Source organism: Gekko japonicus, unplaced genomic scaffold (genome assembly GCF_001447785.1).
Source record: "Gekko japonicus isolate JY-2015 unplaced genomic scaffold, Gekko_japonicus_V1.1 scaffold61, whole genome shotgun sequence".
NCBI lineage: Eukaryota > Metazoa > Chordata > Lepidosauria > Squamata > Gekkonidae > Gekko > Gekko japonicus.
In genome coordinates, this window is record NW_015164183.1 from 512,136 (window position 1) to 529,680 (window position 17,545).

General features: G+C 43.8%; 1 protein-coding gene across 1 annotated transcript in view; it reads right to left on the reverse strand.

Moving 5' to 3' along the window:
• Positions 1-17,545, reverse strand: part of NOVA1 (neuro-oncological ventral antigen 1) — a 252,898-nt gene that overhangs the window by 46,783 nt on the left and 188,570 nt on the right. Inside the window, exon 3 of the mRNA XM_015408106.1 lies at positions 941-1,107. Within this exon, the coding sequence (XP_015263592.1) occupies positions 941-1,107 (167 nt within the window). The remainder of the gene's footprint in view (positions 1-940; positions 1,108-17,545) is intronic.

The window sequence follows — 17,545 nt, forward strand, 5'->3', positions numbered from 1 at the left end:
TGCTATAGCCAAGATAACAATATAACTACCACTCTGGAATAAGTAACATTAGAAGATGAATAATATCTCTCTGATGTTCTCCTAAAGCCACTCAGAGGGTACTATAATTAAAACAAGTAGGGAATAGAATTACGATTTTAATAGGGGTCTGTGGCTGGTACTATGATGGTATTATTGTCTGTGAGTGTTGGTGATCGTACTTGTTTATTATTGTATTGTTTTACTGCACTGCTGGTCAATTGGCTGTAACAATAAATTTGATTTGATTTGTAAAAAACAAGTAGCTGTTCTTCTAGATTATACTGATATGGTGAGGGCACTGACCCACTCACTTATTTAATAAGGTCACTCTCAAAAATCCATTTTGGACCAAGAAAGGTCCTTTGCCATTCCATCTGTCCAGACTGCTGGGAGGGAAAAGTGCTACCTGCCTCAGGACACTAATGTCTTCCTGAAACTGTCACTCCTCTTCAGTCTGAGAACTACTGCTGACTTGCATGGTTTATTTGTTTTGATACAAATAAGCCCAGTTCTTGGACAGTTTGTTAATTAATTTTTTTTTAAAAAAATATGTTTTTAGGAGACCCTGCAGAAGACAAACTGGAACAAAATAAAAGACTGAGAGATTCCTAAAAGAATGGGAGATTCCTAAAACAGTAAACTGGTATCATCTCTCTACGAAGGGCAGTTTGGCAAGTCTTTCTGCTGGTGATGCCAGTATCAGGTGGCTATTTCAAAATGGGGAGAATTAACAGAAGCCTTAAAATTAGGCATTTCTCATATACTGAGGAAGACACTGCAGATAGCTGGAAGTGTAAAAAGATGACTTAATTGAAAAACACAGGTAATATAATAAGCAGTTAGCCTTAACTGCTAATTTTTTTAGGAGTTCTTTGAATGATCTGTTATACAACAGCAGCTTATTCCTTTCTCAACTCACTTGTTTGATGCGGTCTGGATTGACGGTGGTCTGAGGCTGTAGAATGCTAACTGGTTCTGTCTTGGCCACATTTTGAGGCATTTCTCGAATTTTTTCAGCAATGAAGCCATGAACTGCATTTAGTGCTTCCACTGTTCCCTGGATCAGACACACCCGCTCTGTCGTACCTTCAGAAACAAAGAAAGCACATTTTTGTTGTTTTGTTTTTAAAATGCCAACTTAATCCACACACTTAGTAAACTGTTGCCCTTAGACACACCTTGTTTATAATGGCCTAACTATGAAAATGAAAAAGGGGGGGGATAAAACCTAGGAAATACAATGGCTGAATCAAGAAGTGCCTATGAACACATACAGTGGACTTTTTTGCACATACTATTGGAACAATTTTCATTGAGCCTGATATGTCTTGAGAGCCTCTAACTTATAGGGAGAGCTTCAGTGGCCAAGACCGGCTGTTGCAGAAAGAAGGATCAGAAGAGCCCATGTATGTGGGAGGCAACACTGCATTTGCTGTAGGGAGGCTGGGGGAAACCTGGAATTTCTGGAAACTCCATGGTAAAACCATATGGTTTTTGGCCATTCCTAGAGTGGACTGAATCATTTCCAGGGTTTCCCTGGAAGTCAGATAACACCTTCGTGTTTTGGTTTTTTTAATTCTTCCACTGGCCACTAGAGCTGTGGTAGGAAATGGGTGTCAGAGATGAGGTATTCCCTGCTGCCTTGCAGGAAACTAGCAACCCTAATTTTATGGTTTGAATCCTATTCACTGTTTATTAAAAATGTATTGAAAATGTATTTATTCCTATTTTGTTAATAAGCTTAGTAATATCCACCATTCCCCCCTTCCTGCAGCAGCCCCCCATCATTTCTAAGGGTCCCCTAGGAATGCTCCCTCTAAGCTGTGGAGTCCTGTGAGCAAAAATTTTACTTTGTGAGCTACTGGCATTAAAGTTGTGAGTGAGCGATTTGGCTACTGCATAAATGAGTTTGCTCTGGAGCCATCCGTCCTGAGCTAAGACAAAAACATGTGAGCCGGAGGGTAAAAAACTGTGAGCTAGCCCACACCAACTCAGCTTAGACAGAACATTGTCCCCTAGTCCCCAGGAGCAGTATTTCATGGAGGTCACTGGGCTGCAGTAAGTATGCAAAGCAAGAAAGTCTTACTCTGCTGATGCAAAATTTAGTCCAGATCTAACCCTAAATAAAGCTGAGAGATAGTGACCCATACGAGGCCACTGAGTGAGCCTCAAACATTAATAGAGATTTCAATTGGGGCTGAATCAGAAATCACACACTGACTCAGAAATGCTATTGTCAAATAGCAATTGGAGTTATTTCAAGACAATGCTGACTACATTTATTTTTTATTTTTGTCATGTTTTGGTCATGTGTGTGTGATCTGCAAAATTTCACAGCCTAGCACTTGTTGCTGAAGTTGGCCCAATGAGTGTTGATTCCTTGTCTGCCCCCCCTCCTCCATTCTATGAGAGCTTCGCAGGAGCCATGGAGGTAAGGCTGCTCAATGGATTTAGGAATCTGCATGATGCTGGTGTTTCCAGGCACTCCTTTAAATTCCTAAGTAACTCAAAGCCTTTCAATACTTTCAGAAAGTCTTGTAAATCACCTACAGGTTTAAAGAGTAATGGTAAACTATATTGTCTTTTAAAGTTCGGGGATCTCAAACTCTAATTATATTATACTTATCATAAGAGATTTATTATCTAATGCAACTTCTGCAAACAAATCTTGTCATATATACTTCATATGTAAATATAAAGTATCTTACATGCATAGACAGACCTCAGAAATGCTGTTACCCTGAGGCAGAGATCTGTTTACATACCTCTGGTAGCCCTGGTGCACTTGTACAAAGAGATATGTATGTAAACAGAGTCCGATTAAAATGAATAGGCAACCTACTCCACAAGGTGCACATTGAATATTGCATACCCAGAAAATGATCTCTCTCTCTGTTTATACAAACACAATAAAATAATATGATTCAGGAAGGGAGGGGGTGTTTGGGGACATGGAACATCAGATATGAGCATTTAACACCTACCTATGATCAACTGGGCTAAATTTTAAATACACAAAATATATAAAGAAACTTGTGATGCAATTTATCCTGTCCTTCAATTTTGCACTGGAAGTTACATGTTTAAGATGATGCACATCATTAGGAATCTCTCTCTGCCATAACACAGATCCAATGTATTAAAGTAACATTACCAGTTAGCACATCATCTCATAATTACAAATGAAGAAAATGATCATTGTCTTGCACCAGTTTATGACCAAGGTTAACTGTGCTCGAAAATAAGTGCATCAGTTCTTAATGGGCTTGTGAACAGAGAAACTCAGAACACATTTGTATCACTGTGGGAAGGAAAGTGGCTAACAAGAAACGGAAATAGGACACTTGAACACCACAAGCAGTTGTTAGTGTGACTGATCATCACTATTCTGCTAAAAACAATCATATTGCTAAAAGAAGAAAAAAACAATAAAAAACACCTCAGAACTATTGGCATGGTTTTAATAAATTGAAACAAACAAACAAGATTATAGACTACGTTGACTGTTGTTGGACAGCGGCAGTTTCCTTGGCTTTCACATATGTGAAAATGGTAATAGCAAGTTTCAGCCTAATCTCCACTCCATAAAATGTAACATGACTCCATGAAAATGACAGGAAGAAATGGCAGTAATTCTCTTAACTGTACAAGGAAAATAATATTAAGGTCAGCTCTTTTTCTTTACAATAAACTATGGAAATAGAAGAAACAAGAAGCAGAACCCGCAATACTCGTGGGGGGGGAGTATGCCCCACAGCCCCTGGCCTGCGAAGCAGGAGGAGGTCCTCACTGAGGAGGAGGAGGCGGCGGCCACAGGTGAGCCCAGCAGCAATGGCGGCAAGCCGTGTGTGGCTCCCAGCCGCCCGCTGCGGCTTCTCCCCCCCCACAGCAACAGCGGTGAGCCCTGCTCGGATCCCAACTGCCCGCCCGCCAAGGCTCCCCCGGCTCCCTCGCAGCTGCCAGCAGCAAGCTCCGTCACAGTTCCAAACAGCAAGTTCATTCTCCATGCATGCAGATTTTTTTGGGATTTAAGCATCCCCATATATTTTTTAAACATGTCAGATTTTTCTGCACACCTAAGTAATGCCTCAAGTGTGCAGGAATTTCTGTTGAGCCTCCATGTGCCCCCAATTTGCGGAAATAAGTATCCGCACACACTGGGGATACTTGGCTATTAGTATATAGATAGCTCCTTAAAAATTATTTGAATTAATAAACATGCATCAAAGCTGCCATTTATTAATATGAATCAGGTAGTAAGCTAAAGGCATCAAACAGAACACAAAATCCAATGTTTTCCTTAAAAGTCTGCAATTTCAGGATACAGTGGAGATTAATGGTATGAAGTAGTACTCCACACAGTGATTTATCAAGAAGCCAAGAACACGATCCATGTAATATCTTCATTAGGACCAATCCAAGGACACATAAGGGGGTGCAAGCTTTCAAATTCCCCAGAACTCTTTATCAGACCAGATGCTACAAAATAAAAAGAGGGGAACCCCCCCACACACATTTTAAAGACTTTTTAGGTCATGGTGTTAAAATGACCTCATCCCAAACCTCAGATTGTGGCAGAGACAGAATTAAAATTCAGTTGTGCTACAAATATTGTCTCTTACAGGTAAAAAGGTCAAGGTAAAGGTTCCCTTGCTCGAAAGCCAGTCGAATCCGACTCTAGGGTTGCGGTGCTCATCTCCGTTTCAAAGCCGAAGAGCCAGCGCTGTCTGAAGACGTTTCTGTGGTCATGTGGCCAGCATGACTAAACACCAAGGCCCACGGAACACTGTTACCTTCCCACTGAAGTGGTACCTATTTATCTACTTGCAATTTCTTGCTTTCAAACTGCTAGGTTGGCAGGACTCTTAAAAGTGGGAAATATCTAATTTAAAGTTTACAGAGACGTTTTTGTATAGATTCAAATACATTTTTCATTATTATTTTCTTTAATTTTTACCTTTGAAACACTCAAACTATAACCTGTGTAGCACTTTAAGAGACCAACAAGATGTTTTGCATAGAGCCATAAGCTTTGAGTCTGGAAAGCTTATACCCCCAAAATCTTGTTGGTCTCTAAAGTGCTATTGGATTTATATCTAGCTGTGCAGACCAACACAGCTGCCTTCTGAAACTATAATCTGTGTGAGAGTGCTGAATTGTGAAATCGGGTACTTATTTACTATTTACTTGCCATTTATTTAAGATAAAACAAACATTTTCAAAAGTAAGTTCATAACAGCCTTCTTCATTGAACAAATGAATATTAAAACTTATCCCAGTATATTAAGACATTTAAGTGTACATGTAACAAGAACTTCTCTATGCTATTCAAGAGAAAGCCATATTCTTCTAGAAAAGCCTGAAATTCAAATCTAATTGTTCCATGGATACATTTCCCTTGTACTTCTTACTCTCTCTTTGCTACCATTACCTTTTCCAAGCTCTCTTCTTTTACAGACCTACTGTGGTTTCTGTGTAAAGTGATCTACATCTAAGCAAGTACACCAGGGAGTCTTTAGGCTAAAGTATTAATTGTCTATTGTATGATAGGAAGTGATGTGGGTTGATCAATGAAGCTAATGCAAGTGTTCTTTTCTCAGTCAACACACAACACATTTATACAAAAAACACAGATCAGCTTACACAGAAGATCTTGGACCTGACACAAAGAGCACTTAAAGGGATGAACACTGTCAGAATAATGGAAAGGAAAGGATTCAGAAGCCAAAGAAAAATTTCATTAAGCTGCAAGTATTCTGTGTAATGTTTAGAAGTTACTGATTAACATACCACACAGCATCACAAAATATGCATAATTCCAAGCTTTAGTAAGTAGTGCTACTTCTTTGACTAAAAATGACAGAAGGTGGTCAATTTTAACTCTCACTAAATAAAGACTGAGTAAATAAAATGCGTGTCACCTGGTGCCTATGCATCTATGCACATGGCGGAGAAAAGGCTGGCAGCTATTTCAGTATCCAAAAACTACCACTGCCCAGGTAAATGTCTGAACTGAGCTGAGGAGGAGATGTTGCAAAGTGGAGGTGTTCAAAAATTTATCCTATGTCTCTCTACCTGTATCTCTCTACCAAACATCCTCCCCCAGGCAACTCTGTGCTCCTTCCACTTTTCCTGTTAGTTATAACAAGTGGGAACTCACAAAGACTTGCAGAAGCACCTCATCCCCCTTCCCACACTATTTTATCTTTCCCTTTCTTGGAAGCCCCCATAGCCCCTCCCCTTTTCCTGCTTCCCTTTTTCCTTCCAACCTCAAGATAGGGTCTAGAGATCTCCTGGAATCACAACAAATCTTCCAGCTACAGAGATCAGTTCTCCCTTAGGGTTGCCAGCTGCAGTTTGAGAAATTCCTGGAGATTTGGGGAGTGGAGCCTGGGGAATGTGGGGTTTGAGTCGGGCGGGGGGGGGGCTCAGAAGGGTATAAAGCCATAGACACCACTTTCCAAAGCAGCCATTTCATCCAGAATAACTAGAGTTGCCAACTTCCAGGTGGGGCTGGAGACCACTAAGAATTACAATTGCTCTTCAGAAGACAGAGATCAGTTCCATAGGAGAAAGTGGCTGCTTTGGAGGGTGGACTTTATGACATCATACCCTGTGAGGTCACTTCCTTCTCCAAACTTTGTTGCCCCAAGGCTCCAGCCCCAAACCTCCAGGAATTTCCTAACCTGGAGTTGGCAACCCTACCTTTTGCCTTTATCTGCCCCTCTGTCTTAAGCTTTCCATCTCCCTCCCCCCAGTAGTCTCTGCCTGGGAAAACTGTGGCCCAGTTGTGTGGTGCCCGCCACTGGATCAGATCCATTTGCATAGGAACCCTGAAGGACCTCACATAAGAACATAAGAGATGCCAATGTTGGATCAGGCCAAAGGCCCATCCAGTCCAACACTCTGTATCCCACAGTGGCCAGAAATACCAGTGCCATCAGGAGGTCCACCAGTGGGGCCAGGACATTAGAAGCCCTCCCACTGTTGACCCCCCCCAAGCACCAAGATGACAGAGCATCACTTGCCCCAGAGTCCCTATCTATACCTTGTGGCTAATAGCCACTGATGGACCTCTGCTCCATATGCTTATCTAATTCCCTCTTGAAGCCGTCCATGCTTGTAGCCGCCACCACTTCCTGTGGCAGTGAATTCCAAGTGTTAATCACTCTTTGGGTGAAGAAGTACTTCCTCTTATCCGTTCTAACCCGACCGCTCAGCAATTTCATGGAGTGCCCACGGGTTCTTGTATTGTGAGAAAGGGAGAAAAGTACCTCTTTCTCTACCTGCTCTTTCCCATGCATAATCTTATAAACCTCAATCATGTCACCCCTCAGTCGTCGTTTCTCCAAGCTAAAGAGCCCTAAGCGCCTTAACCGTTCCTCATAGGGAAAGTGTTCCAACCCTTTTATCATTCGAGTTGCTCTTTTCTGCACTTTTTCCAAAGCTATAATATCCTTTTTAAGGTGTGGTGACCAGAACTGCACACAGTATTCCAAATGAGGTCTCACCATTGATTTATATAGGGGCATTATTATATTGGCTGATCTGTTTTCAATACCCTTCCTAATAATCCCCAGCATAGCATTGGCCTTCTTTATTGCAGTCACACACTGTCTCGACATTTTCAGTGAGTTATCTACTACAACTCCAAGATCTCTCTCTTGATCAGTCTCTGCCAGTTCAGACCCCATCAACGTGTATTTATAGTTAGGATTTTTGGCTCCAATGTGCATCACCTTGCACTTGGCCACATTGAACCCCATTTGCCATGTTGACGCCCACTCGCCCAACTTTGACAGATCCCTTTGGAGTGCCTCACAATCCTCACTGGTTTTCACCACCCTGAACAACTTCGTATCATCCGCAAATTTAGCCACTTCACTGCTTACTCCCATCTCCAAATCATTAATGAACAAGTTAAAAAGCAGTGGACCAAGTACTGATCCCTGTGGTACCCCACTGCTTACACCCCTCCACTGGGAGAACTGCCCATTTATACTCACTCTCTGTTTTCTATTAATTAGCCAGTTTTTGATCCATAAAAGGACTTGTCCTTTTATCCCATGATTTTTGAGCTTACTTAGGAGCCTTTGATGAGGAACTTTATCAAAAGCTTTCTGGAAGTCAAGGTAAACAATATCTATTGGATCCCCCTTGTCCACATGTTTGTTCACCCCCTCAAAGAACATTAACAGGTTAGTGAGACAAGATCTTCCCTTACAGAACCCATGTTGAGTCTGCCTCAATAGGTTTTGTTCATCTATGTGCCTACTAATTCTTTCCTTAATAATGGTTTCCACCAATTTACCCGGTATCGACGTCAGACTGACTGGCCTGTAATTTCCCGGATCTCCTCTGGAACCCTTTTTAAAGATGGGAGTGACATTAGCTACCTTCCAGTCCTCAGGAATGGAGGCTGATTTTAAGGAGAGATTACATATTTTTGTCAGGAGATCCACAAGTTCACAATTGAGTTCTTTCAGAACTCTTGGATGTATGCCATCTGGGCCTGGTGATTTACCAGTTTTTACATTGTCTATCAGTTTTAGGACCTCCTCTCTCGTCACCTCAATCTGACTCAGGTCTTTCAACACCCCTCCCGAACTCAGCGGCTCTGGAGTGGGCAAGCACCTCTCATCTTCCACAGTGAAGACGGAGGCAAAAAATGCATTTAACTTCTCAGCCATTTCCCTATCATCCTTCAGTACTCCTTTTACCCCTTGGTCATCCAAGAGCCCCACTGCCTCCCTGGCTGGTTTCCTGCTTCTAATGTATTTGAAGAAAGTTTTATTGTTGGTCTTTACATTTTTTGCTATATGCTCCTCATATTCCCTTTTTGCCTGCCTGACCACAGACTTGCATTTTATTTGCGATAGCCTGTGTTCCGTTTTATCAGCCTCACTGTGACTAGCTTTCCACTGCTTAAAGGAATCCTTTTTACCTTTTACAGTTTCCATTACTTTGTTTGTTAACCATGTAGGCTTTTTCTTATACCTGTTTGTGCCTTTCCTAACCTGCGGAATATATTTTTTCTGAGCTTCTAGAATCGTAGTTTTAAATAGTTTCCAAGCTTCCCCAATGGTTTTGACCCTTTCTACTTTTCCCTTCAGTTTCCTCCCCACATGTCCCCTCACTTTTCCCTGTATCCCCTCCTCACACTATTTCCTCTTTTCTTCCTCCTGGCAACCCCCATATCCTCTCCCCTTTACCTGCCTCATTTATTCCTTCTCAGCCATTCACCAATCTACCTTTTATCTGCCTCCCATTTTCAGCTATACCCTGCCTGTCTCTACAGGGGGATCAAATCACTTTACATTATTCTCCTCTTCTCCTTTTTATCCTCCCAATAACCCTGTGAGGTAGGTCAGGCTGTTGTCCGTCCTGACCAGAAGATGACATTGATGGAGATGTTCTTTGAAGCTCAGTACAGCTAGCCTGATCGCTTTCAATTCGAGGAAATTGATGGAAAGTTTGGACTCCTGTGACATCCAGAGGCCCTGGACCGGTCTGTCGTCCAGCGTTGCGCCCCAGCCTGTGAGACTGGCATCCGAAAACAACTGAACCTGGTGTGGAATCAGGAAAAGTTTGTGTTGAAGCAGATTTTCGAATTTCGTTCACTACACCAGGCTGGTCTTGACAGAATATGGTAAACTGAGGACTAGGTTTGCCTTCTTCATAATTTGAAGTTGGTACGGCAGAAGGAAGGCCTGAAGAGGTCTGAGGTGGAGACGTCCCCAACAGAGCTTCGGTGTTGGCTACTAACAGTCCCTGTAGCTTGGCCAAAGTCATCTGGGGTGAAGAGACGCTTCTGATCACAGATTTTGCCAGTGTCCTGGTTTTATTTATTTATTTATTTATTTGATTTGTTATCCCGCCCTAACCCCTAAGGGTCTCTGGGCGGCTTACAGAGACTGCTAATCACATTTACAGAATCTAACCTAGGGCCACAGATATACAGGGGTGGTGACTACCCTACCAGGCACCCTTTTTGTGGCGGATCTTTGGTTGTTGTCCTGTTCTTGCGGGCGGTAGTCGGGGGCGTCATTTTCAGGTGCTGGTCTTTGGAGTTCCCTTCTTCCAGGACCACTCGCACTTCCGCGCATGCTCTGCTGCGGCTTCTGTCCCGATGAGGCTCCGGCCTGCTGCGTTGCTCCGCCTCCGTGCCAGTTGGTCCGGCCTCCTTCGCTCGCTCGCTCCTTGCCTTGCCAGCCACCATTTTTCTCCGCCGCCGCCGTCCACCACTGCTTTGCTTCGCCGCTCGCCGCTGCAACACAGGAACGGGTGCCCCCCTGCTCTAGTAGCAGGTACCCATTAGTCTAATTGCCCTTTAATGGGCTTTCGAGCCGCTGGGTGGGTGGGAGCTGGGACATAGGGCCGAGCGCTCACCCCGGCCGCGGTGGGGCTTGAACAGCCGAAGCTGTTCGGCCAGATGTATGTGCAGGCATCTCTTACCGCCTGCGCCACCGCTCCCTAGCCATCTTTTTCGCCATCTTTTCTACGAGAAGGAAAAGAGAACACTGCCTCGTGTCTATTATTATGCTGAGGTGTTCCAGGCACTGAGATGGAGTAAGTGAACAGTTGGTCAGGTTTATCAGGAACCCATGAGCACGCAGGTAGTTGATTTTTGGTTTGAGCGTCCTGACCTGAGTTCTCTCGAGAACTGGAACGGATAAGGATATCATCCAAAAATGGGTGGACGTGTACTCCCTGTTCTCTGAGATTCACTACGAGGTTGACCAGAAGCTTTGTAAATACTCTCAGGGCCGTAGATAGTCCGAAGAGGAGGGCCCGGAACTGAAAATGGCATGTTCCCATGCAGAACTGCAGGTACTGGCGATGGGATGGGAGGATGGGCACATGTAGGTATGCTTCCGTCAAGTCTATTGAAGTCAGAAACTCATTTGGCTGAATGGCTTCCGTGACTGACCGCAGGGTCTCCATTCTGAAGTGATGCAGCCTGATGAACCGGTTGAGGTATTTGAGGTTCAGAATGGACCTCCAATCCCCGTTCCTCTTGGGGACAGAGAAAAATATAGAATACACTCCCCGGCCCTGTTGTAGGTTGGGCACAGGTTCCACTGCCCTGATATCAACCAGATGTTGAATTGCTTTCTGAGTAATCAGTCATCTCTGATGATTTTTTCGGAGGGGGGAGATCAGGAAGCATTCCAGTGGGCAGCTTTTGAATTCGATGGAATATCCGTGAGATATAACGTCCAAGGACCAGGCATCTACTCGAGCCTCTGACCAAACTTCTGCAAAGAGGATTAGGCGCCTGCCCACCGGCGTGTCCAGGTAGTCAGTCCTTGGAAGACTTGGCATCCGCACCAGGTCGGTGAAAGCGAAAGGATCTGTTGGGTCTGGAGTTAAATGGTCCCTTTTTGAAAGGTTGTCTCGGCTGTCCCCAGAAAGATCGCTTTGTGTCCTGCCTTGGCCTAGCCAAGATATGTTGCATATGAAATGGCTGCGGCCCGACATACCATCTGTCGGAACAGCAAAGAGTCTTCGGCATCGCTTTCTTCTTATCACTCGTCTCGATGAGGATCTTGTCTAAGGCGTCTCCAAAGAGCTTCTTGCCATGAAAGGGGTAGGCTAGTACAATATTTTTGGAGTGAAGATCCGCTGGCCAGGCTCTGAGCCAGAAAAGACGTCTAGCCACCACTGCCAAGGGCATCGCCCTGGAGGTGAAGGTGAGTACATCTAGGGATGCGTCAGCTGTGAATGTACTGGCTTTGAGAATTCTATAGGCCCCCTCCAGGCCCTAGAGATGATTGAAGAAATAGCCGAGGCCCTCATGGCTAATGCTAGGGTCTCATGTACTTTCCGCAGAGCCGCCTCTCCCTTCTTATCAAAGTTGTCTCTGACAGTGCCTTGACCATCTTTTGACAGAAGGCCTGAGTACTGCAAGGCCGCTACTGGGATGTCCACCACTGGCACCTGTAACATCTCATGCATAAAGTCAGGCATAGTATACAGTCTCTTAACAATTTGAGGAAGTTGGCGGTTGGCTGTTGGTTTAGACCATTCAGCTCTTATTTGCCGCTCAAAATACTCTGGGAGAGGGAAAACATTAGGAGTCGAAGCATGTTTTGGGAAGAATTCCTGCATGCCTTCCGTACTGGACTTAAATGTCGTGGGCCTACGCTCTGTCTCCCCAGCAGGGCTATCATGAAGTTGGAGGGCAGCCACTGTCTTAGACAATAGGTACTGATAATCCCGTTTTAAAGAGATGGGTGGATGGCTCAGGCACAAACACCTCCTCTTCCTCCTTGTCAGAGAGGAATTCGTTTTCTTCCCTGTCCTCTGAGTCAGGATCAATAGGAAGATTCCCCCCCCCCAGTTTTGGTCTGCATCTCCACTCCCTTCTAGAGGTCTTTTCTGGGCAGCCTTGGTTGGCCAATGTCTGCCGTGAGACAGTGAGGAGGGAGCCCTTCTAGGGGATGGGGGAGGGGAGGAGGAATCAGAGCCGGATCTCATGGAGGTGAAGGCAGGAGGATGGCTAAGGGTGAACATCTCTTCCCTGACAGCCTGCTTCACTAGCCCCAGCAAGTTGATGGGAGCGCTAGGACGTGCTTGTACATTACCAATCAGAAGAGAACCGGCTTAGGAAGACAGGGCCTGAACGTAGAGCGGACAGCCTGCAGTGAAGTCTCCCGGTGGGAGGTTGGCAAGGTCGCATTGATAGGCCGCATCGGAGCTGAGGAGACTCCCAGCCTGGTTTCCCACAAAAATCGCGCTGTGGGGGGTTGCAGTGCTGGCACTTGCCCCGTAGGTGGCAGCATCGTCATCAGGCTGCTGCCCCAAAGTGCAAGGCTTCTTGGCAGTCTTCTGTGGCGCTAAATAGGCTGCCGTGTTGCCAGCAGCACGCCCAAGCCGCTGAGGCATGTCGGTGCCGGTTCCCTCTCCTGACGATCTTAGCAGCGTGGAAGCCGCCACGCAGACTTCCATGTCCAGGAATTCGTCTTCACGCTCAGCCTCCATGAGGAGAGTCTCTCCGTTGGTGAAGAAAAAACACCCGGGAGATCAAGGTGCCACTGCTGCGGCATTTGCTGTTAATGAAGATCTCCCAAGGCAGCAAGAAAGGAGAGAAACAAGAGGTATGAAATAAAAGTAGAAAGTAGGAAGGTAGTTAGGAAGAAAAAGATAAAAGGTTAAGTTTTAAGGTAAGTAGAGTAGGCAAAGCCTGCAATAGAACTGCTCTCCCTCTGAGGCAGGAACAGAACTGAAGATAGAGGGTGTCCCACACACCAGACAGGAAGAGTAAGAGTTTTAGTTCCTGCCTCAGAGGGAGAATGCCCAACCCCCCCGTCAGTCTCCTCGACCCCCGCCCTGGTACTGCATTTACCTTGAAGGAGTTAAAACCATCTAGCACTAGATCTGCATCAGTCCAGGTTTCTTGCAAAAGAATGATATCATAATTGCGATGGAAAAAGGGGATATCAGGGATATGGGAAATACATCGTACCCAACCTGCCACATTCCATGATAGCAGTTCAATGAAGGAGGCAGATTTCTGGTTATTTTCGGGCTCACACTGTCATGGGTATCCAATCTCCTGAAACTTTCCTGATCTTCTATTTCAGCTGACCTCAGGTCCACTTCTTCCAAGCTGGAGGGGGGCAGCTCAATGTTATTCCCAACCACAGATGTCATTCCTGTCTCTGGAGCAGTATGGTTCGAACCTAGCATTTGGCAATCTTTAGCTGAAGAGAATGTGACCGGCACAGAAGAACAACAGTCCATAGGAATTACATCTTTGACATTATTTTTCCCTTGAGTCTCCCTTATATTAGGGGGATCAACCGTCTTAGTAAGAGGGGTGTTCATCATCAAATTTAAGTTGATCAGATCCTCAAGGATTCAGCTTTATCTAATAATGCACATGTTGATTACCTCATATCTAATTAAATCACATGGGGCATCATTTCCAGATTTAAAGTTTCCAAATTCATCCCTGGCAGGAACCATAGCATCGCCTGTACACTGAACATAAGAACATAAGAGAAGCCAATGTTGGATCAGGCCAATGGCCCATCTAGTCCAACACTTTGTCACACAGTGGCCAAAAATACCAGGTGCCACCAGGAGGTTCATCAGTGGGGCCATTTCCATGTCTTTAAAGAAGCTTCCCCTAAAGGGAGGCATCCAGTCTTTCTTTGTACAGGCGGTCTCTTGTATTCGTCCTGAAAGACTCTGGTTGGACATATACCGAAAGTAGCTGGAAAACCTCTCATTTTAAGTAGCATCAGTGGGATGGTAGTTCATTGGAATGTCAGTACCAGCCTCCATTTTTGGAAGGTATTTGGAAGTCTCTAATGGGACTCAAGATTGATCTTGTGGGCTTCTAGCCGAAGGAGGCGGCTTAATGAATATATAATTTCTTGTTTGTTTCTCCAGCGGTCTCTATTCAACAGCATCTGCGCTATTTCCAATGCAACTTGGTTATTCCTCCATCGCAGGCTCTCATCCTTGTTGACCATTCCTACAGTCTCTGTACTCAGATTTGGGTGACAGTCATTAACAACATTAAGGACTCTTTTTTGTATTTAAGAGGAGTTGACCTCGCTTTCACACACAGATTTTCTGGCTGCAGTTTCCTCAGTCCCTGACCCTTCTGATTTTCTCCTTAACAGCTCTTCCAGCATGTCAATTTTACTGGATAATTTGTTGAGTTGCTGGAATATAGCTATGACTATCTGTGCTGTAATTAATGTAATTAATTGATCTCCTATCATTTTAGTTAGGTTTGCTCTTGAAAATCCTTCCAAACTCTCCACAGTTGGAAGACTGGGAGAGCAGGGATCTGAGAAGGGTTCTATGCTGATAGATAAAACCTCCCCTCCTTTACTGTCCGAAGGCTTCTCTTGTTCTTCAAGAGAAATTGGAAGAGTTTATATCTCCCAGCTGCTTCAGCAGGCTGAATCTGTTTTCACTGTGTTCACTTATGTTTCCAGCATTTAACAGGTCTTCTATGCAGAGTTGTTTTGAGGATTTATGGTAAGGAGTCGGCAAAGAGTCAGCATTTGAATTGTTTCTGGCCCTTTTCTTATTTTTGTTGTTCTTCATAGGCTGCAGCATCTTCAGAGAGCAAGCCCAGCGGTTTATTGCTCCTTATCGTGTAAGCCTTCCAAGAGATTTATAACTTTAGCTCCCTTCAACTCCCTTGTTCAGCAGCCCTTCAGAACAGGCTCGACAACTGCCCACATTTATATACCAAACACTTTCAGTTTTCACAGTTTTGTTAGCATTTAAAACAATCTTCCTTTGTAATCACTGCAGTGAGTGTCCAAGCCGGGGGTCGCCCTGACTGGAACCAGTGGGCATCAATGAAGCGTGGCTATTTCATTACTCACTACTGATTCCAATTCAGTACCACTTGTTTCTCAGCATAGCATCAACAGTGTACAACAGTCTCCTTGTACTATCAAGTTTACAGCACATACCACCAATCATGCAGCTTCATCCACTAATACTGTGTAATTTTTTTTCTTGTTTTACTGCCTAAAGAATGGACAACTTTGCCCAACAGGTAGATCAGGCTATGACTGATGGAGTATCCAAATCAAACTAGAAACCGGAAACCAATGGGTATGCAGTACTTTAAAACTTCTGTCTCTCTGATTTAGAGTCCAGTGGCATCTTTAAGACCAACACAGTTTTGAAAAAGTGTGTGGGCACACGAAAGCTCATACCTTGAATAACTCTTTGTTGGTCTTAAAGGTGCCACTGGACTCTAAATTTGTTCTGCTGCTTCAGACCAACATGGCTACCCACCTGGATCTGCCTCTCTGATTGTTATGACACTCTGGCTGATTTCGCACTAGAGCTGCCTTGCTGTTGCGCCGCCGTTTGTCCTGGTTCTATTGGTCAATTTCACACCTGCAGCCACGCAGCTGATTTTGACCCACGGCTTCACCCGATTTCCCCCACAGTTTCATGATCCTGTTTTTTGAGGCTCAACAAAACTGTGGAGGAAATCGGGTGAAGCCGCGGGTCAAAATCAGCCATGCTGATTCGGGTGTGAAATTGACCAATAGAACCGGGGCAAATGGCAGCACAACAGCGAGGCAGCTCTAGTGCGAAATCAGCCTCTGCATCCATATCTTGTTTTCATACATAGTAGCCAACTGAGAAGATGTGGACATCAACGCCTCTTCCTAAGAGACTATACATCCCCTTCTGTTTTTGAACTATCCATGTATAATTAGCTACCCTTGCTCATGTTGTTAATCCAAGTTGAACATAAGGAACACTGTCAGCTATGTGATGAACTCATGCAGCAAAAATAAACCCATGAATCAAAATTGGTAATTTTGTCATCACTTTAAAAGCTTTTTGGTTCCATTAGTATCTCAACTAAGCTATTTGCTATTTTGAGTTGTTAATAAGGTTATCACTCCATTTTTGGGAAAAAAAGAAAAATTAAAAAAGAATCACCAAACAGATGACATCTTTCTATAAAATACTTTTTGCATTATTGAGAGAGATAAGGAACATATCCCTGTTAATATTTTAAAGTTGTATTAAGCAGAAAAACTTTTTAGCTCTCAACCAGTATATTAGAAATATCATTTTACCCAAATTTTACTTAATTCATCTTAAGTCATGCATATAGAGCCAAAATTCACACTGATTACTGCAAGTAGATTTCCAACCAGTTTGAAAGGTTTTTCACAGAAATCTCCACCAAATGGTGGAAATATGAATAGAGAAGTTAGTGAACTGTTCTCACTTCTATATGTTCACATTCATTCTTGATTCTTTGCTAGATATAGCAGTCTTTGCTTCTAGACACGTTGTTAGGCATGCAAATAGGTTTGAAGTGATCGCTGTAATCATTAATACAATGGGTGCAAAAGTCACAAAGATATTGATGCTTCTTGCTGCATAGAAAAAGCAATGACATTTTTCTATGCAGGGAGAAGGTGAATGTTGGTAGGGCTCTGAGGTGAAAGATTGAAAATCCTGAAAACACAGTACCTTCCTCAACTTTACAACAGTACTTTCCCAGCTATCTGACAAAGCTGTTCTGGGCAGACACAAAGGCACTCTACCAAAAGTATATTATTTTGCAATATACCAGTGTAGCATTTGGTAGCTATACTGAAAGGCCCCCATCTAAAACATAGAATTGATTTGTCTTCTGCTTGGAGGGCTTAAGATCTTATGTACAAGCCAGACAATGTATCTTGGAAATGCTGAAAATAAATAGTGCTTGCTTGAATGTAAAAGAAGTCAAAGGGTCAGGAGCCTGCAAGAGAGGTAAGACAAAAGGTGTCTTGAAAACTGATAAGAGAAATGGGTAGGAAGTTGTCTGGAAAGAAAAGTTTAATTCTGTCTTCACCACGTTGCATGATTGCCAGGTCGCCTAGGAGGAAATGTTAAAAAACAAGAATTGTCAAACAAGTGGCTGAGATGAAAAGATGCATTTGGGATATTAATAAAGTGCCACCAACCTTTTAAATACATACAAAAAGAAACAATGTATTACATAATCATCTCTAGAGTTACATATCCACCT